A 24,232-nucleotide genomic window follows, 5' to 3' on the forward strand; every position below is an offset into this window, starting at 1 on the left:
TGGGGACAAAGTAAAGAGAAGCTTTCCAGGTGATGAAGCATATTCATGATGGGGATGAGTGAAGAGCAAAATCATGTTTAGTTTGCGTAAAAATATGATGTGCTTATTGCTTTGATGATTATATATTTTGCTTATGAAACTAATACAAAGGTTTTAAATACTTATTTCGATTTTGATAAGGGCTTACAATGGTAGCAAGTTGTAGGTTGATTTTGTTTGACTTTGGTTTGACTTTTAAAGTTGATTTCTTGTCTTGAATGATTTTTAAAGAGAGTCTTCCCTTGTGTGTCTTTGATAGTTGCCTTAGTCGTTTTTTCACGGTGGCGGTAATATCTTAGAATTTCCTATTTCGTATTTTAAAAAGAACAAAATAGGTATTTTAAAGGAAAGAAATTTCTAGGGTGTTACAGTGCATGGTCTCCAACACGCGTATTAAAACGTCTATATCTTTATTTCCATACATGGAAAAATTATAAAAACGTGATGTTAATAAAATATATAATGAGACGAATCTAATAATACCACTCATGACTATATTATCTTTTATAGATTAAAGGTATGGTCGAAGTTTAATCCTAAAAATAACAATGGGGCAAAAATAAAGGTACGGAGGGAGTACCACTTTTCGTAAACATGTTGTCTAATTTCCTTTGAACATTTTCTAACAATTTGTTTTTTGGGGGTTAACAAGAAGAAAAAAGGTTTCATTAATAAAATATAGTCAAACAGCATTTGCAAACAATTATTCAGAAATTTTAAAAACCAACACAATATCACCTTAACTAATAAAATCGCAGATTTGATCAACAATCACCTTAATAAAAATAGTTTAGCTGAAACAATATAATTTGGACAAACATTATCAAAAAAAAAAAAAAAAATTCAGATGTATAATAAAATATTGTACATCTGCTATAAAGTTACGTAAAAATGATCAAAAGTGACCTTATAATGAATGAAAGTTACCTAGTATATGTAGGTTATCCTAAAATAAATAAAAGTTATTTACGTGTTATTAATAAAAGTTATCCAAAAAAGCCTTAAAGTTACCCTAAATTAAATAAAAATTACCTCGATGTATAGTATTACTATACATCGAATGTATATAAAAGTTTTTGTATAATTTATGAGTTAGCATTAATTCGAATTGATTTCCACTGATACATAATTGTTTGGGTGAAAATAATTCATGTGGTTCTTTAGATACTTACAATGATTATGAGACCTTACATCTTCAATCCTCGCAAGATGAACAAACAAAAAATATAAACACTATCTTAAGGTTGGGATCTAATTATTAAAAGCAGTTAAAAAGTTTTTGGGGGCTTACCACTAATAAGAACTTCAGTGGAAGCCCCTATAGAGATTCACAGAAGAAAAGACACTACTAGAATTCGGTTAAATTGCGACTGTTTTTCTACGACTGTCAAAAAAACGGTCGCAAAATATGAATTGAAATTTGCGACCGATTATGATGCGGTCGCAATTTTACGACCGTTTTGAAGGCGGTCGTAGATTTGCGATCGTGTGTACGACTGTTTTTGGCCTTTTAAATGGTCGCAAAGTTGTTTCAACAATTTAAAATAATTCAAAATTATAATAATTTTTTTGCGACCGTTTATAAAACAGTCGCAATTTTGCGACCGCTTAAAACGATCGCATTAGGTTTTTTTTATTTATAAATTGATACCCCATTCAACCAAACCCTAATAATTTTTGGGTTCTCAGTTCTCACTCGCCGCCTCTTTCTTTTCTCTCTCCTCTTTCCCTTCTCTATCCTCTTTCCCCTCCATCTCCATCTCCTTCTCTTTCCTTTCTCCTTCTTCATCTCTTTCCTTTCTTTTTCGTTCTCTTTCCTTTCTCCTTCTTCTCTTTCCTTTCTTTTTCTTTCTCTTTCTCTTTCCTTTCTCCCCCATTTTCGTTCCCTTTTTCTTCTAAATTTCATCAACATGCAAACGAGCTTGGGTGTTCAATTTTGTCAACAAACCAATAGTTATGGTGTTTTTGGTCAAATTTGACCATAAGAATTCCAGATCTGGAGTTTTCATGGTCGAATTTGACCATATAAACACAAAGAGGATTAATTATTTGATAAGGTATGTTGATTTTTCTGAAAATTTTGTTTGGTTTTGTTTATTTTCAATTTTTATGGTTTTATTTCTTTTTTGTTTGAATGTCTATTTATATTCATACGAATTTTGTTTGATTTTTTTTTCGATTTTTTGGTTTGATTTTTGTTGATGTTCATACGAATTTATGTTTGATTTTTGTTATTTGTGGTTTAGGTTTTTGTTGATGTTTTTTCGATTTTTTGTTCAATTTTTGGGTTTTTTTTTTAATTTTTTGTTTGATTTTTGTTGATGTAATACGAATTTTTTGTTTGGTTATTTGTTATTTAAGTTGATGTTCATACGGAAATTTCCTGGTATGTTTATAGTAGTTGTGGGTTTAATTTTTTTATGGTGATTTTTGTGAATTTTTGTTTGAATTTTGTTATTTATGTTGATGATTTGTTTAATTTCGATTAATGGTATGATTTTGTGAATTTTCTTATAATTGTTTTTGGGGTATTTTATTGGGTACTGTAGGGTGGCGGTGGGTAGATATTATTTAGGGTGGGCGGTGGTGGTGGGTAGATATTATTTAGGGTGGGCGGTGGTGGTGGGTAGAGGTTGTGTAAGGGTGATAGGGCAATGGGTAGATTTGCTTGGTTTTCGATGGTAAGCGCTGGTGGGGCTAGGTCCATTGCAGCAGGGCTGCTGGTTGCGTTTGTTTACTTTTTTTGTTATTATTTTTTTTACTTTTAGCGACCGCCTATAGCCGTCGTTAATATTGATATTTGCGACCGATACTACAACGGTCGTAATTAATATTATTTGCGACTGTTTTAGTGCCGGTCGTTGAAAATAAAGGAAACGGTCGAATCTGCGACCGTCCGTCAGTCGTAATTTTGTCTTTTTGCGACCAAGGGAATAACGACCACCACGTTACGACCGTTGACGGTCACAATTAATTTAAGTGACCGTTTTTGCTATTTTTAGCGACCGTCTGAGACGGTTGCAAAAACCTTAATTGTTAGTTGTGAGAGATAAAAGAGTGGGAAAAAAGGGAGAAGAGTGAAGTAAACTTTTAAAGAAAGGGAGAGCAGTGAAGGTAAACCTTTACGGTGTGTTTAAATTGAAGGAAATGGAGGGAAAGGAAGGGAAGGGAAATGAAGAGATGAGATATCTTTCATTTGGATAACAAATGAGGAAGGAAAGGATTTGGAGGGGAGAGAAATGGAGGGATTAAATTGCAAGAAATTTATCCCTCCAACAAGGGAGAGATTTGGAAGGAAAACTCACCATTCTTCCTTCCCCTCCCTTTCCCTCCCCTCCTCTTCTCCTCCCTCCCCTTCTTTTCCTCCCCTTCACACAGTGTTAAAGAAATAGAAAAAACCTAGTGATGGAGGTTAGGAAAATCCTTCTAAAGGAAAAATCCTTGAGGGAGACAAATAATCTTCCCAACTTCCCAAGGGAGAAACCTTAAAGGAAATGGTTATTGAACTTGATGTTTAAACTAGAGGTGTCAAAAACACACCCGATCCGACTCAATTTGAAACCGACCCGTAAAATTTTCGATTTAGATTTCGACTCGCGTGGACACAGTAATTTAGCATGACTCAACTTTAAAATTTGACCTGACTCAATCCAACCTCATTGAATCTGATCCGAATATCCGAATTGACACCTCTATTTAAAGTCAAGTGAATCGAACGGGATATTATAGTCACGGAAAAATAACCCACATCGAAAAAGAAAGAATTTGTTACCGGCGGGCGAACCCTGGACCTCCGCTCCAAGGCCTTCAACACAACCCTAACCTGTCCCCCTCTCTCTCTCTTCTTCCCTCTCTTTCATCCTCCATTGTCGTGGTCTTCCAATGGCCACGTCGCCAGAGGAGTCCGAACCCTTCTTTTTCTTCCCCGAAAATACCCTCTTCTTCATTTACTGATCATTTAAACCTGCACAAAACTTGGCAAAATCTTCTTTCATGGCTGACATTTTGTGGGTTTATCCATCTTCAACCGATGACTAAAATGGTAAAGCTTTTCCAAACCCCATCTCCATTTCATCTTCTTAAGATTTATTCTGTATTGGGTTCTTTTCATTTCCATAGATTTTCATCAAAATCTGGTGTTTCTTCTATCAAATCCGCTCTTTCTTCGCTGCAAATTTCTAATGATACTTTAGTTTCTAGAGTTTGTGAAATTTTGTCTGATAATCAATGGTTACGTAGCTCCGAATTGATTCGATTGAGCCCCAAATTAACTCCCCGTCTTGTGGAACGAATTATTCATACCCATTTGGATACTGGATCACTTTTACAGTTCTTTTATTGGGTTTCTAAGAGACCCTCTTATGAACATGATTTTAATTGCTATTTTTCTATGTTAGATAGGCTTATTGTGGATCATCGTCGCCATGACGATGCCCAACATTTGATAGTTTTGAGTATTAGAGCTTGTAAGAATGTGGAGGAGCTGAAATGGGTTATGGATTTTTTGGTTGATATCAGGAAGAGGGGTTTTAAGATTAGTATGTATAGTTATAATACTTTATTGATTGCATTGGGTAAGCTCGACATGGTCGGAGCTGCCTATAATGTGTATACCGAGATGTTATTAGATGGAATTAGCCCTAGTCTTTTCACGTTGAATACTATGATCAATATGTTCTGTAAGAAGGGAAAGGTCGAGGAAGCCGAGCTTTTTTTAAGTAGGATTTTTCAGTATGGCATGTGTCCGGATGTTTTTACATATACCTCGTTGATTCTTGGGCATTGTAGAAACAATAATGTAGGTAAGGCCTTTGGGGTGTTTAATTGGATGTTGAAGAAGGGTTGTCAACCTGACTCGGTGACGTATAACACTCTCATCAATGGGCTCTGCGATGAGGGTAAGTTGGATGAGGGTTTGAAGTTGATTAAGGAAATGGTTGAGAAAGGAATTGAACCTACGGTTCATACTTTCACCGTTCCAATTGTCAAGCTGTGTGAGTGTGGGCAGGTAGAGAAAGCTTCCAGACTTTTGGGTGCCATGTCAAAAAGAGGTTGTCAACCTAACGTTCATACGTATACAGCTCTTATTAGTGGGTTTTCTCATGTAGGGAGTCTGGAGGTTGCTCTTGGGTTATACAACAAAATGATGAAAGTTGGTGTGGCTCCAGATACTGCTGTCTGTAATGCATTGATTCATGAATTGTGCATGGGAGGAAGGGTTGAACAAGGTTTGAAGATTTTTGACTGGATGAAAGCGCGTGGCTTTCAACCTAATGTTCATTCGTACACAGCTCTTATTTATGGGCTGTCACGCGCAAGGAATCTAGAGGAGGCTGTTGTATTATGCAACAAAATGATGAAAGATGTTGTGGCTCCTAGTATTACTGCCTGTAACACATTGATCCATGAATTTTGTGATTGTGGAAGGATTGAACAAGCATTGAGAATTTTTGACTGGATGGAAGCCCATGGCTGTCTGCGGAATTCTCGTACCTACAATGAAATAATTAGGGGGTTGTGTTTGAGAGGTGCTTTGCAAGAAGCTATGGTGCTTTTTGGTGATATGGCTAGGGCTGGGACTTCTCCTACTGTGGAAACATACAACATTCTGATATATGGTTACATATTGCAAAAAAAACTGGACAATGCTGTGAGATTATTTGATTTGATGAGGGAGAGTGGATGTAACCCTGATGAATACACTTACACTGAAATGATGTTTGGGTTCTGCAAAGGTGGGAAGTTGGAGCTAGCCTCTTCTCTCTTCCATGAAATGATTGGACGAGGTTTGTGCCCAAATGAATATACCTTTACCATTCTCATTGATGGTCATTGCAAGGCAGAACACATAGATGGAGCACAAGATTTACTTGGTAAGATGGAGGAATTTGGTTGCTCTCCTACAACTGAGACCTTCAATACCATTATAAATGGATTAGCAAAAGAAAATAGATTTGCAGAGGCAGAGAATTTATGCAGCAGATTGTCTGAGTATGGATTATTGCCTAATGTTGTCACCTACACATCATTGATTGATGGTCTTTGTCAACATGGTGGGACAAATCTTGCATTCAAGGTGCTTCATGAGATGGAAAAGAATAACTGCTATCCGAACTTGCATACTTATAGTGTACTCATTCATGGGTTGTGCCAAGAAGGAAAAGTTGATTGTGCAGAAGGTTTGTTCAAAGAAATGCAAACCAAAGGGATATCCCCTGATGTGGTGGCATTTACTTCTCTTATTGATGGTTTTGTTATGATTGGTAGGCTAGATCATGCCTTTTTCCTACTCCGGAAGATGTTGGAGTTGTGCATCCAACCTAATTACCGCACTTTCAGAGTGCTGCTGAAAGGTTTGCAGAAAGAATCTCATTTGATGGTGAACAAGGTTGCAGTTCAGAATGATGTTTCCTATAGTTTCCCTTCTGACGCTAATGACATTGGATCTGAATTGATCAGCCAACTGTTGGTTAAACTCTCAGAAATTGACGGTGAACCCACAGTTAGCACATATAGTACTCTAATCGCTGGTTTATATAGAGAAGGCAAATACAGCGAAGCAGAACTTTTGATACAGAGTATGCAAGAGAAAGAATTGCCTCTGAATAATGACATCTATAATTTGCTAATACTAATTCATTGTAAAAGCTCAAGAGTGGAGCCTGCTCTGGATATCATAAAAACATTGTCCAGTAGTGAGTTTGAGCCTCCATTATCTACTTATGGCATGATTATATGTTTGTTGTGCAAGTTGAATAAGGTGGATGAAGCTGTATCGCTGTTTCAGAACATTCTTGAGAAAAATTGGAATTCCGATGAGGTTGTTTGGAGTGTGCTGGTTGATGGATTACTAAAAGAAGGACTAGTGGTTCCTTGTGTGAAGCTCCTTCAACTAATTCAGTCCAGTAAACACACTGTCAGTCTATACACTTGCAAGTTTGTGGCTGAAGAAATGTCAAAAGTGGATGGATCTTTTAAAACTAATCTGCTTGTTGACAGAGTGATAGGCAGTAGGGATAGTTTGCCTGGTTAAGCTTTTGCATGTTCATTGAGCATGGACTTGTGATTAATGAATGACTTGGTCTTTTGCAAGTTATTGAGACGGGGATGGCTGTATTTCGTCTAGTTCTCACCTTTCCAGCTCCCCTTTCCGGACAAGGTGAATATAGAAACTTTTAGATCGGCTTGGTTTTGTGTTTTTTTTTTTTGACAGTTATTTTATTACTGCCCAGTTGAACTGTCTTCAGTAAACCTTTTGCTGATAAATTTTTGAATCTGATGCTGTAACATTTTAATCAAAATGGCAGGACCCAGAACTTGTTTCCTGTCAGAGGTTGGTCACTCGTGGCCCTTGGCATTATGCAGGCAAAGGTCCATAATGAACTTTGGTTAACTCTTTCTCCATATATGGTGGGTCAAGGAGGACATAATTTTGCTTTGCAATTTACTTGTGAAAGCATGTTCCACATCCCCGTTGATGGGTGTGGAAACTGAAGTTAATCCAATAGCTGTCTTTGAGGGCATCTCTTGTGACTTTGGAATTTAGAGAAGTTGCATATATCAAGGATAACAGGTGCTTCTGTTCAGTTGGCTAAATCATCGAGACTGTGGCTCTGTGAAGGTAAGTTCTCTATACAAAATATCAGATACATGAAAACCTTCAAGACTTGCTTAAACATATAAATCATCAGGCAGTGTAGGAAAAATATAGAGATAAAATCTTCAAGTCTTGCACAGTCTTGATGTTAATATTGTTCATTTGATTTTATTGTGAATTTGTGATGGTGTTAATTCTTTGTATGTCATTTAGCTGGAAGGGTGAATGGGTGATGCTGAACTTCTGACTTGTGGATTCTCATAGTAGACATTGATGCCAAGGCATCTGTTGTTGCAAAGCACTTGTAGGATTCCTGAGAGAAAGAAAAAGTAGGAAGAACAGAAACTTGCAATCTTATACATTGAAATAACAAAGAACAGAAACTTGCAATCTTATACATTGAAATAACAAAAAACTACCATATATGATTCCTTCTTTATCACAATGCAGTCGTACTTAAATGGGTGTAAGTAAATGATTCACTTGAACTCCTGCACAAATTGTTCATTATCTGCTTATGTTATCTTTCTTGAATTAATTAATCAGCTTAGTCACATTAAGGGTTTAAACATGACACTGGGTATATTATGGTGCTGGTCTAGTTGGCTCCTGCTGTTTTGTTTGATGATATTTGTTTTTCTAGATTTTTACGTGCTAGTTTGGACTATTCTTCACAAGATTTTAATGTGTTAATAGACAATACTCGCTATTGATGGATGACCAATGTGCCTGCAATTGCCATGGAAAGGATATTGCAGTTTGCTAGTTTAGGGAGGTCTGTATGGGCCTGCTGGTGGTGATGCTGATACCTAGCTAGTTCTGTTATGGTAAGGCCGTAAGGGTAATGAGCGAGCTTGAGGAGAGTAGAGAGAGAAGGGGTTACTGACATTGCAGTTGTGAAACTGATTGTTGAAGTTAAGTTTCACCATTTATTTCGAGGACAGGGTGATGATTTCTGAAGTTTCCTGACAAATTCATTTCAGTGTTCCCTAAAAAAAAGTATAGTAATTGCAGTGGCTTTCTTTGATTATTGGATGTGATTTGATATCCAGAATTCTGATCTTCTACCCTTCGTCTTTTTCTTACTTTTATTTGTAACAGCTTAAGTATTTATGATCCTGTCAACCACGACCTGTGGCTCTGTGGGCTAAGTTATTATTGGACATTTGATTTAGATGCTTACCTCAGTTTGTTTTAAATTTTGCTTTTCATCAGAAGTGTCCTGAACTCCTGATGATATTAAATAATTAAGATAGCTAAGAGAATTTGTCCTTGCCTTTTTCTGTATGCATGGTTAAGTAATTTATGCAAGAATAATGATTTTTGGTGCTACCTTGTTGCAGGCTCAAGCAATGTTGCGGGATGTGGCAATTGAATTTTTCCAGAACGTAAAGCAAGTGTACAGACGTATTTTGTGATGTGACACTGAGTTGTCCCTTTATAATGTATACGTAACGTAACCAGATAAGTATAATACACTACATTTTGTTATAGGTGACCCAATATTCATTGATCTAGTTTCATTCATAATTTTTTTTTACAGAAAGCAATAAAAATAGAGTATCAAATTTTGCTGACAGAACTTTGTGTACTTGTATGTACTATCAGAAAAAACTACTGAGGCAGTTATCTCAAGTCCATGTTGGGTTGTAAGAAGATTGCCCAAACGAGTTACGGATTGAATAAATTTTGATAAAGAACATCACTATTTTTTTTATTTTTGGTGCAAATGAGGCTATTTTTTCATTTTTTTTTTTGGTGCAAATGAGGGGCTAGGCCCCAAAGAAAAGAACACAAAGAACATCACTATAACTGTGTTTGAAAACATTGTTGGATTGCTTCTGTAGTTCTGTTCTAAATAATCACAGCTAGTTTCATGCAAGGTCATAAGCCGAGGATATGCAACTGTGTAGTTTCTCATGGAACATTCTTCTGTAAATGTGGTAGTAGATCTCTAGTACTTAATATAGTGTTTCTCTTCATATATTTTCGCTACCTGTAATAACCACCATAGGGTGTAGTATGAGTCATAATGAGTGGCTGTGAAAATCAATGAAGAAATATGGTATTGGATATTCGTTCTCATAGGTGTTTACGTGGGCTTTTGTATGAAATTACATACAAACTAATTGTCACTTTGTTAGTGTATGACCTTGTATTATAGTGTTTGATTCAATCTGGATTCGTTATTATGCATCCTCTTAATAAAAATACATCTACTTCTGAATTGTTTTTCCTGTCTAGACTTTGATTCAGTTCTGCACAAAACTATGAAAGGTGCAATAAAATTCAGCAGACTGCAGTCAAATCTAACATTACAGGTCTGGAGGATCCAGTAGATTTTACTCTGTGTAGTCAGATACATTATGCTATATTGATCTAATCTATACTCTGGTGTTTTATTTTGATAAAAGTTTTAAGTTTTCTCTCCCCTGAACTCCTGAAGTAGTGTTATTCAACCGAAAGCAACATAATAGTGAAGGCAACATTTGCTTAGGTCCCAAGCTCCCAACATAGATGACTGCAGATTTACCCTGTTTTTGGGATGGATGCAAGAAATTCATCATGACCGAGGCAAATCATGCGAATTGCTGTTGGATCTTTGCATGTTTGCAAAACAACAATGATGCAAATACTGCAATGGGCTCTGGAAGATTTAGATTAGCCAGAGTTTTCAACATTGTACCATTATTAAGGTTCACCAAAAGTTATTGCATAATGTTGCAAATACCTGTTGTACACTTGTACTAGTCTGATACTTTTACTACTTTGTTGTAACAGAGGAATAAAATAGTTTATGTTAATTAAAAACATACCAAACTCAAAGAAAAATGTTAGTCAATGTTTTAACTATCATCTATATTATTGATAAATACTTGTCAATTCCTAATCATTACATATAACTATATTAGTACAATCAATTATCAAATAAACTGCCCACAAATTTAGTATTAGAGCCTAAAAGATGTATTCAATACCATAAAATTATAGCACCCCAAAATTCACTCAGGTCAATCTACTAATTGCCATTTGAAGTGCACTATTGACAGCTATAGTGAATGCATCTTCAAATTTCTCTAACTTTGCATTTGCATTTGCATAAACTAATCTAGGCATCAATTCATTGATAATATACTTCCTCATCTCTTGCCTTTGTTTAAGAGGTATGTTCACAAGCTTCTCCACCACATCCACCTTCGATGATTTCACCTCTTCTTGGCCATAAACACCAAATACTTGCTATGATCTTCGGGTAAATGCCATGGATATTGGTAATGCGTGGTAAATGGATCAAAGATAACTGGAATGCAGCCAGCAATAAGCGAATGGATCAAAGATAACTGGAATGCAGCCAGCAATAAGCGAATCAAATACCGACTTTCTTGTAGGACTATCCCCATCAGGCTGAAGGCAAAACTCTGACTCCATAAAGAGTTTTACAACAGGTGCAGATTCAACACATAACTTTCTCCACAATTGAGAAACTTGCACACTCCAAGGGCAGATTTGCATTGTTCGATGAGACTCGACCTTATGCTCGTTGGATCCTTACGAGGAGCCCCTGCAAAGCTAACTAAGTATTTTCGCGGTACATGCCTAACCTTCTCTTGCCATGCTATTATCTCTTTGTCCGAGCTCGGGTGGAAGTAAGTCGGGTAAGGGACACCCACATCATTCATATGCCATGGATGTCGTTCAATTATTAGCTTGATTGGGTTTTGGAGCTCGTCGAGATCCAACAAGGGTGTCCCCCGATGTAGGTACTCTGATCTTCGTAGATCCCAAGGGTTTTTCCCTAAGACAAACACATGATCCAACCCAAAATGTCTCTTCCACATCTTCTGCTCCTTAAGCCATTCAACAATACCCTTAGAGAGTGCATAAAATCGTGCTTGTACACCTTGACTCTTGTTACTTGGGACTTCCACCGGACTAAAATGAGACCATAACATATCTAATGCACCATAAAATGGCACATAAAAAAGTTTAGCCTTCTCTGCTTTCTCAACTCTACAAGGATGTCTAAGTATACGTTTATGAAATATTGGCTCTAACGAAAATTGGCGAGTGTTATACCATCTGTTCCCTAACTCGAGTATAGGTTCTCCCATTGCATCATTCTCAAAGTATTTACAAAAATCCAACCATGGCATTATCTCATTACACTTTGCTACCAATCCTTGTTAAACTTTGGAGGCAGAGCATACACATGTATCCCTCGTCCCTCACAAATATTCGAGGGCGGTCTTGGCTTTGCAATGTAGGATCGTAGGATAGCTAACTAAGCTTCCACAACCTTCCTAGAATTCGCTCTATCCATTGCCTTTTCCTTGTCCACATCCTTTCGTAGATCAAGATTCGTAAATTGAGAGAATTCGGCCTTGCTAACATTTGTACTCCCTCTTTCGATATATAAAATCGTTGAGGTGTTGTTGTCAATAGGGATGTCATAGTTGGTAGACTGAGCCCCAGCAGAGAGGCAACAACGACTGCTAAGTTTCCTAGACGTTACGCAAACATGTGTAATCGAGCTAGAGATAATGATAGTGGATGAAGACCATATAAACATGAGAAAAAGACTTAAAAGAAAAACAGCAAAAAATTTCTTGACAAATTTGAACAAACATGAGTCAAGTCGGAGGCCTCGATCATCAACCTCGTATAATGGTTTTTTCAACATTTGAGACTGTCATCAGGGCCGTTTCTGATATTTTAGAGGAAATATATGATCTACAAATTTCGCCTTAGATGTGCATATGAAAATGGAAAGAAAAGAAGAGAAATGAATGATTTCTTTTTCCTTTTAGCTGGTTACACTATTGATTTCTTACAATTTTTTCGGAAAATTGTGTTTTAATTTTTATTATGGAGTCACTTATATTAGGATCTAGTTTTTCCTTTCAATTTATACCATTGATCATCTTCATTTTCAGTAATATAGGAACTACTCAACACCAATACACCAGCGCACAAGCCTATTTTGGTTAACTGAACATATGGCAAATTGATCGCGGATTACGTATTACTCCATAGTAATTTTAGGCCCTGTTCTTTTGAGCTTCTGGGCAGAGCAGAGCAGGGGTCAGCAAAGCAGAGCATATTAAATTTCAACAGAGCAGATTTCAGGATAGCAGAGCAGAGCAGAGCCGAGCCGAGCAGATTTCAACATTATTATTAATATTATTATTAATGTTATTATTATTAATGTTGTTGTTATTATTATTACTATTACTATTACTTTTACTATTACTAAGTGCATATACCATTGATTTAGGTGAGTGAAAACATAAATATATGTATACCATATTTAACATATGTTAATAGTAGAAAGATAAAAGACAACGGTTTACTTATAAATTTGTCTTAATCATATATTTTATACCCTAAATATAATAATGATATACAAAGTACTACTTGAAAACAACTTTTTTTTTTAATTCTTAAATTGTATGGAAAGAATTGAAAAATAATTCAACTCAATGAACTAACAATCAATACCCCACATACATATAATATTTCTACACATTGTGATTCTAATATCAAATGTTTATAAAAGAAATTGTTATTATTATTTTTTATTTTTTTGAAAGAATTATTATAATTATTAGAAATTATTAATTAATAATATTATTAAATATTAATAATGATAACTATTATTATTAATTATTATTATGATTAATAAATATTAATTATCATTAATATTAATAATTATTAAAATTATTTTATTGATAATTATTATAATTATTCAAAATAATAAATTATCATCATTAATACAATATTAATTATTATTGTTATTGAATATTAATTATTATTATTGTTATTATTAATTATTATTTGAAAATAGAGTAGAGTAGAACAAATTTCTTTTGAGCAGAGCAGAGCAGAGCAACTCTAAAGAACGGGGCCTTAGTGTCCTTATTTTTCAAAAAAAAAAAAAAAGTATTGTACAAAAGAAATAGGACAATTTTGCAAGGGCAATTATTATCATTAATGTACCAATTAAAGCTAGGCCAGCTAGCCCAGGTTTACATCTCATAATCGGCGTGGAGGTTGTGAGATCAAAGTCATCAAACCCTACTCTTATAGGACCTAGCTCGCATATCCGGGTCAAGTACACTTACGAGAGAATGAATCTAGCCCATAAGGCCCTTCTCCTTACCTAAAAAAAAAACATACACCCTAGTGTATTTTTCTATCCCTATAAGAGCAAGATTAGCCCTAGGTCTTAAGACTACACATGACATCAACAAATCACTTTTAATCTGTCTTAAGACAAGACCTCACAAAATTTCTGCATTTATGAAGCAAAGTCTTAACAAAGTCTTAAATGGAGTCTTGAAAATTCAAGACCCAACTTAAGACTCATTTTAATACTTTATACACTGTATTTTGCCTATGTATGTATACGAAAGCACATTTTTTTTCCCCCTAAAAAAAAATTATCGTTAACAATAATTTGATTTAATTTTATTGAAAAAAAATATAAAGTGTAAATTTAATTGATATTCATGTTATTGACTATTGTATATATGTTTATTGATAAATTGTTTATTGTATTTTAATAAAAAGTATTCCTTTATTTGCTATTTTTTTGTTGTATTTTAATCAAATACCATGTAAATTTTACGACTATGGTATTATGTATATATATCACAATGCAATATTCATTATTATTTATAATTTTGTATCTAGTGGTTTGATATTATTTTTCAGCTATGTAAGATATGTAACTTAATTACGACGCGATTGCAAATTATACTATTAAAATATCGTATATAAAAAAGAAAATAAAAATAGTACGTAAATTTAAGCAATATTAAATGAGTCTGAGGAATAAAGATCTAAATTTAGTTGAATCTTAAAGAGTCTTAACATAATTATAAAATATCAAAAATTATTAATATATGATGTTACATGTGAAAAAAATCTTAAGACGAGACATGACTAATCTTGCTCTAAGTATCACTGTGTCTCTCAATCTCTCATATAGTAAGATTGGAAAATAAAAAAAGTAGCAACCAAATTTGAATCAGCTGCATAAACCAAAAGGCCAAAGTTGTGATTGTGCATTTGAATTTCCATCGATAAATTGGTAATATTTTTTTATCCATAGGATTGATTTTATATATTGTTGTTCTCTGATAAATTTCTATAACTTGTAATATCGAACAGAAGCAATACACATTAGAAAAAAGAAAAGTAAATTTGGTACATTGATTAATTGATTTATTTTCTGTTTACAATTTAGATTTTCTAACTTTTAATTTTATTATTATTATCATTATATTTTTTGAAATTTATTTTTAGTTTTATTATTATTATTTCTCAAAAACAGACGAAGTCATACAACCTAAAAAAAAAATTAGTGGGAAGCCGAGATACAATCTGGGCCCCCACTTCTCTAACTATAGCAAATCCTACCCTAGTAAATATGTGTGCAGCAGTACGCGTCCCAATATCTTGCGTCGTTGAGAAAATTCTATTATTATTATTATTATTATTATTATTGTTATTATTATTATTATTATAGCTTTTACAGTTTGGTGCGGGTATACAATATCATGGTACAATGAAATTCTATTTGTGTGTGGGTTTCAATTTTTTTATTTTTTTATTTTTTTTATTTTTTTATTTTTAATTTCAAAGTTTTTGTTTTTAGGTCACTTTCGATTGCAATGAAATTCTATTTACATTTTTTTAAAAAGAAAAAAAAAATTATAGTCACTTCCGATTTCATTTGACAGAAAATTAAATTAATTGTGCTAATTGCGTATTCTTTAACTATTGAATGCAGTACTCTGTATTAAGATGTTTCATACACTAGGTGGAGAAGGCAAAGCAGCACTCATCTTGAAGAAAAAGTAACTCTTTAATTTACACTCGTATCCTTAACTAGTTTAAGGCTCGGACAATGTCTCAAACTATTAATTGACTAAAATTTATTCACTTATACGTATATTCCTTCTAACTCGTACTATATTTTTCACCAAAATAGTGATTTTGCTAATTAATATTATGTATGTTTTGGGATGATTTATTTATATTGGTTTGTAATTTATATGTAGAATGGAAAGACAGAGGAAGAAATCGCCTGGACTTACAATCAAAATTGCTTATAATTTTCCAGAATCTCTAATAATCGAGATTTTATCCTGGTTGCCAGTAAAAACATTTTGCAGTTTAAAAGAGTTTGTAAATCCTGGTATGATATTATCAAAAGTGCCCATTTCATATCCAAACATCTACAAAACTACTATAACCACAGTGATGATTTTCGCAACTTTTACATTGCTCAATTTAATGTTGGAAGTCAATTTGGTGAACTAGGGAATTATGAAATGTTTGTTGATTGTGATATTCAAAGAGTTGTAACATGTGACGATTTAGAAACACCCATCATATCATATAACTAATATATAAAGCTAAACTTTTAGCCAGGTCACGAAGCAGCGACACTTGGTATTCCAACTTTTAGCCAAGTGTGATTCAAATAGACTTCATAACATAAAAAGTTAGTTTAGAATTCTATTTTCAATCAAATTTGGATAGAATTTTAGGATAAAATAGTTAGTTTAGAGTTTTATTTTCGATAAAATACTAATATTTTAGATGTGCAAATTGAATTATAATTTTATTCAAAAAAATTATTAGATTATAATTCTCAAAATCTATCATATAAATTTATTTTTTATATCATTAAATTTTTGGAGCGAAGGAAATATCTCAAAGCGTAAAACATTTATTTATAATATATACCAATTGGTTAAAATAATGTACTTCACAATCTAATAGAATTTTGATATTATGTAGATCTGTCAATTAGGGTCGTTTCATGAGTCATCTCGGATTGAGTCACTTCAGGTTACGAATGAAGAAATGTTCAACCTTTGCACAAAGTTTTGAATTCGGGTCAACTTAATGGGCTTTGAGCATTTATTTTATTTAATTTATTTTTTGCTAATTTTTACTTTTTTAATGTATTAAATTGAACATTTTCACTAACATTATTATTAGTCATTACATGCCTACTAAATAGCAAATCATCACAAAAGCACATCAATTCCTAACTAATTTTGTATAATGATATATTTTAAAATTTGACATATAAATTAAAAATTTATCTTAAAATTCAATTAACAACTCAGGCATCACACGGGCACAAAACTAGTATATATAATACATATACTAGATGAAGCCCGTGCGATGCACGGTTTGTTTGATTTTTTTTTTATTATTTTTTTTATGAGCTAATATTTGTTATATGTTTAGATAAAATTCCTAATATTAAAAGATAATATTTAATATTCAATTAATTTAAACTTAAAAATCTCATTCGCCAATTTTGCTTACGTGGCATTTGAATTATTTAATTCTAATAGAAATTAATAATCTCTTATTTAATTGGCTACTCCTAAGATTTATAATCGTACATGGCGTGCTAAGAAAATTAGATCCTACGTGACTCTCTAAAAACTCGGGAAAAAACTCCCCTATATATATAATTAGATTTTGCTTACGTGGCATTTGAATTATTTAATTCTAAAAGAAATTAATAATCTCTTATTTAATTGGCTACTCCTAAGATTTATAATCCTACATGGCACGCTGAGAAAATTAAATCCTACGTGGCTTTCTAAAAACTCGGGAAAAAACTCTCCTTTATATATATATATATTAGATTGTTGGTCCGCGTAATGGAATATTTTATCTATGTTTTTGGTACAAGAGTGATGAAGGACGTTTTCTATTGCAGCAAAAAAAAAAAAAAAAAAAAAAAGAAAATGAAGGACGTTTTCTATGGAATCCGGCACTGAACGAGTTTAAATTGTTGCCTCCGCTAGTTATGAATCCTAATCATCCATCCCATGTAGTATTTAGCAATGAGTCGTATGGATTCGGATATGACCCCTTTACTAAGGATTACAAGGTTATTTTTATCATGAGTTTTAAGGATACAACGAAGAAAGGTTATTTTTGTGATAAAGTACTAACTAATTATCCTCTGTCAGTCTTCATATACTCATTGCGAAATAATTCCTGGAGATGTTGGGGCGATTTGTCTAGATATTACTCTTTAATGAAAAATTATTGTTATATTTTTGTGAATAGAAACTTATATTGGCTAGGATCGTCACAAGATTATGATGCTTGCAACGTTGTCATCTCTTTTGATTTGGCTACTGAGACTTATCTAGAGATGCCATTACCCGACTATGAGAGGTTGGAGGATGAATGCGTTGCACTTGCAGTGATACATGACTCCGTTGCTTTTCTTATTGTTCAACACGACAAGTGTTTTACAATGTGGACACTAAATGAAGGTTGTTGGAACAAGAAGTGCAGTACAAATTTTGATTTTCATGTATTTGAGCCTTTTGGTCACTGGAACAATAAAGTTTTACTTTCAATTTGGAAGGGTAACGCGTTATATGACCCTGAAACACAAGAATGGCAGCCGATTCCTCATCTCGAATCAGAAAGGCAGTGTTGGGCTGTTTCTGCTTATAAAGAAAGTCTAGTTTCTGTCAAATAAGGTATTTTATGATGGTTGTTAACTACGACTCTACGAGTAGTTGCATGTATTTCCTAGTGTATACTATACATTCATAGCAGCAATATATTTATTTTGTAAGGTTATGATTTGGATGGTTGCAATGTGAGCAAGTGAGTACCAATAACAATTCCTTTTTAGTAAAAAAAACAATTTGATGAGTACGAGTAACAATTTGATGAGTACGAGGAAGACTACATTTATTTTTTGCAATATGAGAATTTGATGAGGCCATTTTTAAATATATACTTTGTACATAAGACTCATTTTCTCTTTTTCTTTTCACTTTCAAAACTCTATTTACTATTTTTTGCAATATGAGAATTTCCATTTTATATTTGAATTTTTATATATTTTTATGCATTTCTTTCTTTTTAAATTTTTTTTCGTTGTTAATTATGTTTAATATTGTAAAATTCAACAATTAAATGAGTAATTTGAGGTAAAAATTCTAATTATTTTTTCTATCTTTCATTGATGATTATGCTTAATTTTTATAATGAATGATGGTGCACTTTTTTGCTAATTTATAGAAGATGAGCACATAACACAAGAGGTGAGCAAATTTGTCCAAGCTCTTCTTCTTGTTTAGTCTTTATTTGAATTCAGATCATGATAGACAAAAAGTAATCTTTCATATTATCTAAGCATAAAGAAGACACTGGGTTGGGCTAGGCTAGACTGCCTCCTGACACGAGCCCATTGTTGGCCCAACACTAGGCCATGGGTCGTGCTTGGCCCTAGAAATTTAGAGCGCAGACACAACACGGCCCATGACCCTTTTTATGGCCCATATAAGCACGATAAAGGCCCATGGGCTAGCCCACTAGGCACAACCCGAGTCACCATATATTATACAACAAAATATCCTAATACTAATATTAAAAACATTAAGTTAACTATTAATTAAGCAAAACGAAGAATAAACAAAGTAAGTTTAATGATCAATCATCATTCATTGCATATGAAACAATATCATAACTTAAAAAGTGCAAGAAAATTTGAGGAAAGTCCATGGGCTTTATCTTGGGCAAGCACGTATGCCGGCCCACGGGCTTGGACCATGCCTAGGCCTTTAATTTTTTGCAATTTCAAGCCTGGCTTGACACAACCCATGGATATTGGGTTGAGCTAGGCCCGAGCCTAAAAGTCTTATGCCCACGGGCCAAGTCCATGGCCTGACCTAAGCTAGCACAACCGAAAGCCATCTTTATCCAAGCAACAATAATATTAATTCCAAAAATATAACCCATTTTCACTTTTCATATACAATAAAATATTATTAAATTTTACTTATTTAGATATAAATAAGCAAAGTTAACTCTTAATACAAGTTTTGCTTATTTAAGTGAAATAAGAAATTTTACAATCATAGCTGACATTATTGGATTAAAAAATGAATTAAAAGTTAGTAACGAACAAATATATTTTAATAAAAAAACAAATTAGAGATTAAATTGAAATATTTCTATTTATATGAAGTAAAATGAGAAGATCCAAACGTAAGAATAAAGGAAACACCTAAAATAAAATACGCAAAGAATGAATTAGAAATGAAATTAGGGTGATACGGGGTTGAAACTTGATTTTTAATACATTGTGTTTGGTTGTTGTTTAGTAATGGAGTCATACCTGTTTTGGGTAATTTTTACCCATGCCATGTGGACCAACCAATAGGCGACACGTGTCAGCCCAAGATTAGTCCAAACTGGACCTATCCTCATTTGACACGTGGCGTTCCCAGAATTTAGGAGAAAAGGTGGCCTTCAGGGCCCAAATCCCGAAAAAGTCGTAATTTGACACAACCCATCAGAATTAGGTTAGAGTGATCTAATCAGGGGCACATTTATCGATGACTCTATAAATAGGAAGATTCCCCCCATTCTAGAAACATCTACAATTCATTTATTACACCCTATCCTACATTCTCTCACACAAGAGAAAACACCTAATCTCGTAACCCGAGAAGATCTCACTTTTACTTTTCCGCACTTTTTACATTCTCCACCACGTTCTAACTTGATCGTCGGAGGCGGAACTCCTACCAACCGAAATCTCCGTTTTTGTAGGTATAGAGCGCGTTGGACCAATCTTCGAGTTATAAATCTCCCGAGGGACAAAAACACCCAAAATATTTGGCGCCGTCTATGGGGAGAGTACATCTAAGATGGTTCAAGAGTCTGTACCGCCACCTGAACCCAACCGGTCTACGGCCGACGGGGAGGTCCACATGGATAGTGATTCGGAAAACGACTTTGAAGTCGAAACGCATATGGCCCCTAATTGGTCACTCATCTCAAAGCGCCTCCGTCCCAGAGATAAGCTAGAACGGGACAACAACGAAGCTGGTACCAACAAAACTGCTAGACCACCGCCTGGGAACACCCAGGCGGCGCGTGGTCAGGCTCCAGTCACCCGAGACGAGTTCATAAAGTTCATGACAAGCTTCAAGGGTGAAATCAAGGACCTGATCAACAAGAGGACGGCTGGCTCTAGCAAGGGTCAATCGGCCAAGAAGGCTCCTCAAGCTGAGAGGAGTAAGTCAGTCAGAGACATGCAGCCTACTCCACACCCAAAGGAGAAGACTACGCCTGCCATTGACTGGTCCAAGATCCTTCTGCCTCAGACGGGCAAAAGAAAGGTCATCCGGCACGTCTAGCCGGATGGCAGCAAGAAAACCTTCACCGATGCTCGATACATCATCGAGCACAACCGGAGCCAACAGCTGTCTGAGTCAGTCTCTACATTAAGCTTTCCAGACATCTTCAAAAATACATCTGTAAGGAATTCTCAATCCTTGCATGAGAGCTATACAGGCGGCAAGTCTGCCCATTCTGGCCCTCAGATGATTGGACCAGTCCCGTATGTGCCTCAGATGTCATACGGGCAATATGTCCCTCCATTCATGCAGCCGTCCCTCTTCGGAGATCAGGTGGCACACAAATTCCAGCCTGGACTGGCAGCTCTGTCTACTCAGACTTGGTGAACAAACATCTGCGTTCACCAAGGAAATAACCGAGGCGGCACAGCCGGCTAGGGTTAAGAATGTCTTGGTTGGTGCCTATGATGGTACCACCAACCCTGAGGACCACCTCATGGCCTACAACAACCTTATGCACATGCAGGGGTTGGAGGACGCTATGTGGTGCCAATTCTTCCCAGCTACCTTGAAGGGTATAGCTCAACAATGGTTTGGCAACCTGCCAACCGGATACATTGATAGCTTCAGGAGACTTGCCTTCATGTTTGCCTCCAACTTCTCGATGAACATCCCTGCCTAGAAAACGAGTCTTGACTTGAGCACCATACGGCAGGGAGAGAGAGAAGGGCTCCGCTTCTACGTCAGGCGGTTCAATTTGGTGAGAATCCAGATACAAGAGTTGTTTGACGAGGTAGCCTATAGAGACTTCTTCAAGGGTTTGAAGGATGGGTCAACCTTTAAGTTTGACCTCGTTTGAAAAAGGGTCTTCACCCTCTAAGAGGCATTGATAGAGGCGGAGAGCTTTATTCGCCACCGACCTCTTCTCGTCTAGCCATCAGTCAGACTCCAAGAAGTCTGAAAAACAAAAAGAGAGTCGGTCTGCTCAGCTGGCTCAGAAAGCTGAAGGGAGAAAAAAGAGAAAAGAAGTCTGGGCGGTTGATGAGTCTGATCAGTCGACTCAGAAGAAAAAGAAAGAATTCAAACCGTACGTTCCAAGGTACGAGTATAATAAAGACTGCTACTCCATCCTCATGGAGATAATGGACTGGCTGACCATTGAGAAGGCAAATCCAATAAAGCCTTCCGTCCAGTCACGGAACAAGAATAAATACTGTCACTTCCATGAGGAAGTCGGCCATGACACCAACAACTACTATAGTCTCAAGCGGACGTTGGACCTTCTGGCTGACAAGGGGGTGCTGAAATCTTATGTCTTGAAGTCTAAAGCGACTGTCAAGACGAATTCGGAACAGTCGTCCAAGACCGCCTAACCTGCTAGTAGTTCGGACACTGACAAGGAACTGGTCTACACCATAGCAGGCGGGTTCGCAAGTGGTGGCCCGACCATCCGGGGCACCGAGGATCATCTGAAGAAGATGATCCATTCAGTTGATGATGGTCAGGCGTCTGCTAGCGGTACTTTCCCAGACGTCCTTATTGCTAAGAAGGATCGGGGCAAAGTCCAATAGCCGTATGATGACCCTGTTGTCATCGAATGTAAGGTCGCCAACCAATTGGTTGGTCGAATCCTTATAGACACGGGTAGCTTCTTTGACCTCATCAGCTACAAGTGTTTGTCCAAGCTGAAGTACAAGCTGGACAACCTTCGCGACATCTCCCACCCTCTAGTTGGTTTCAGGGGAGGGGTCGTGCACCAAGTTTGACGAATTGTTTTACCCATCCGGCTGGGGGAGAAGGGAAAAGGGGGCGACATATGATCGTCCGGTTTTTGGTGGTTGAAGAGCTGACCGCCTATAACATTATTCTGGGCCGTCCCACTCTAAACAAGTGCAAGACCGTCATTATCTCAGCTCTCATGTTGCTAAAATATGAAAAGGATGATGGCTCTGTTGGCTCCCTGAACGGGAATCAGAAGACAACAAGGGAGTGTTACCTCTCAGACGTCAAACCAACGGCTGCTGCAGCCGGTCATGTGAAGGAGCCAATAGACCTTGACGATGTCAAGGACTCTGACACAACCCCACCAACAGCCGGAAAGAAAAGAAAAGCTGATTAGCTTGTGGAGGTGAAGAAAGAGAAGAAATAACAATTGTCCAGAGCGAACTGCTAAGGTGGGGACGACTGCCTTTGAAAGGTTGGGTGCAGACTTGCACCTTCTGCAGAAGGAATTCAAAGACATGTTTGCCTTTGAAGTGGAAGTGATGCTAAATATCAGCCCAAATCTCGCTGTCCACAAACTCATCGTGGATCCTAAAAAGAAGCCCATGCGGCAAAAGAAAAGAAATCATGGTGAGGAGAGAAGTCAGGCAGCAGCTGTCGAGGTCAAAAAGCTGTTAGACGCTAGGTTCATTCGGCCATGTAACTTCCCTGACTGGGTTGCAAACGTCGTGCTTGTAAAGAAGCCAAATGGTACCTGGCGCATGTGTGTAGATTACACTGACTTGAACAAGGCATGTCCAAAGTACAGTTACCCGCTTCTAAAGATCGACAGTCTGGTCGACTCTACAGCCGGGCATGCCTTGATGAGTTTTATGGATGCCTACTCGGGCTTCCATTAGATACCCCTGTAGAAAAAAGATCAAGAGAAGATGACATTCGTCACTGATCAGGGGTTATTATGCTATACTGTGATGCCGTTAAGCTTGAAGAATGCGCCTGCTACTTTCCAACGGATGATTAATACTGTCTTCATTAATCAGATTGGGAGGAATGTAGAGGCGTACATTGATGACAAGATAGTCAAATCCAAGCTACAGACGGATCATCTTGCTGACCTCCGAGAAACCTTGACCACACTCAGGTGGCACAAGGTCATGCTCAATATCAAGAAGTATGTCTCTAGTGTTGAGTCTAGGAAGTTTCTCGGATTCCTGATTGATCAACAGGGGATAGAGGCTAACCCCGAAAAGATACAAGCGGTGATTGACATGAAGTCACCTCACATTGTCAAGGAAGTTCAGAAGCTCACCGGTTGTTTGGCGGCATTGGGAAGATTTCTCAGCCGATCAGGTGACAAGTGCCTTTATTTCTTCCATGCGATTAGGAAGAGGACAAGGTTTGAATGGGGAGACGAGGCTTAGGCGGCCTTCCAAAAATTGAAAGTACATTTACACTCTTTGCTAAGGCTTGTTAGCCCTCTGCCCAAAGAGACGCTTTACATGTACTTAGCCGTCTAATATCATGCCCTCAGTGCCGTGCTCCTTGCTGAGAGAGACGGTATTCAGCTCTCGGTCTATTTCATTAGCCATGTACTTAGAAATGCTAAACTACTGTACCACATGGTTGAAAATTTTGGCCTTGCTCTTTACATGGCTGTCAAGAAGTTGAAACCTTACTTCATGGCACATCCGGTTGTGACTTACACAGACCAACCTCTCAAGCG

The 24,232-nt window shown here is 36.2% G+C and overlaps 1 protein-coding gene and 1 pseudogene across 1 annotated transcript; one reads left to right on the forward strand and one right to left on the reverse strand.

The window, feature by feature from the left end:
* The first annotated feature begins 3,781 nt into the window (after positions 1-3,781).
* LOC145589404 (uncharacterized) lies at positions 3,782-10,410 on the forward strand. The gene is made up of 3 exons (XM_081645947.1): positions 3,782-7,198; positions 7,347-7,660; positions 8,980-10,410. The coding sequence occupies exon 1, from the start codon at positions 4,070-4,072 to the stop codon at positions 7,070-7,072; it is 3,003 nt and encodes a 1,000-aa protein (XP_081502073.1). The 5' UTR covers positions 3,782-4,069; the 3' UTR covers positions 7,073-7,198; positions 7,347-7,660; positions 8,980-10,410.
* Positions 10,411-10,642: 232 nt separating this feature from the next.
* Positions 10,643-12,317, reverse strand: LOC145589301 (xyloglucan-specific galacturonosyltransferase 1 pseudogene; annotated as a pseudogene).
* Positions 12,318-24,232: the final 11,915 nt, after the last annotated feature.

This window comes from Chenopodium album, chromosome 17, assembly GCF_948465745.1.
Source record: "Chenopodium album chromosome 17, dcCheAlbu1.1, whole genome shotgun sequence".
Taxonomy (NCBI): Eukaryota; Viridiplantae; Streptophyta; class Magnoliopsida; order Caryophyllales; family Amaranthaceae; genus Chenopodium; species Chenopodium album.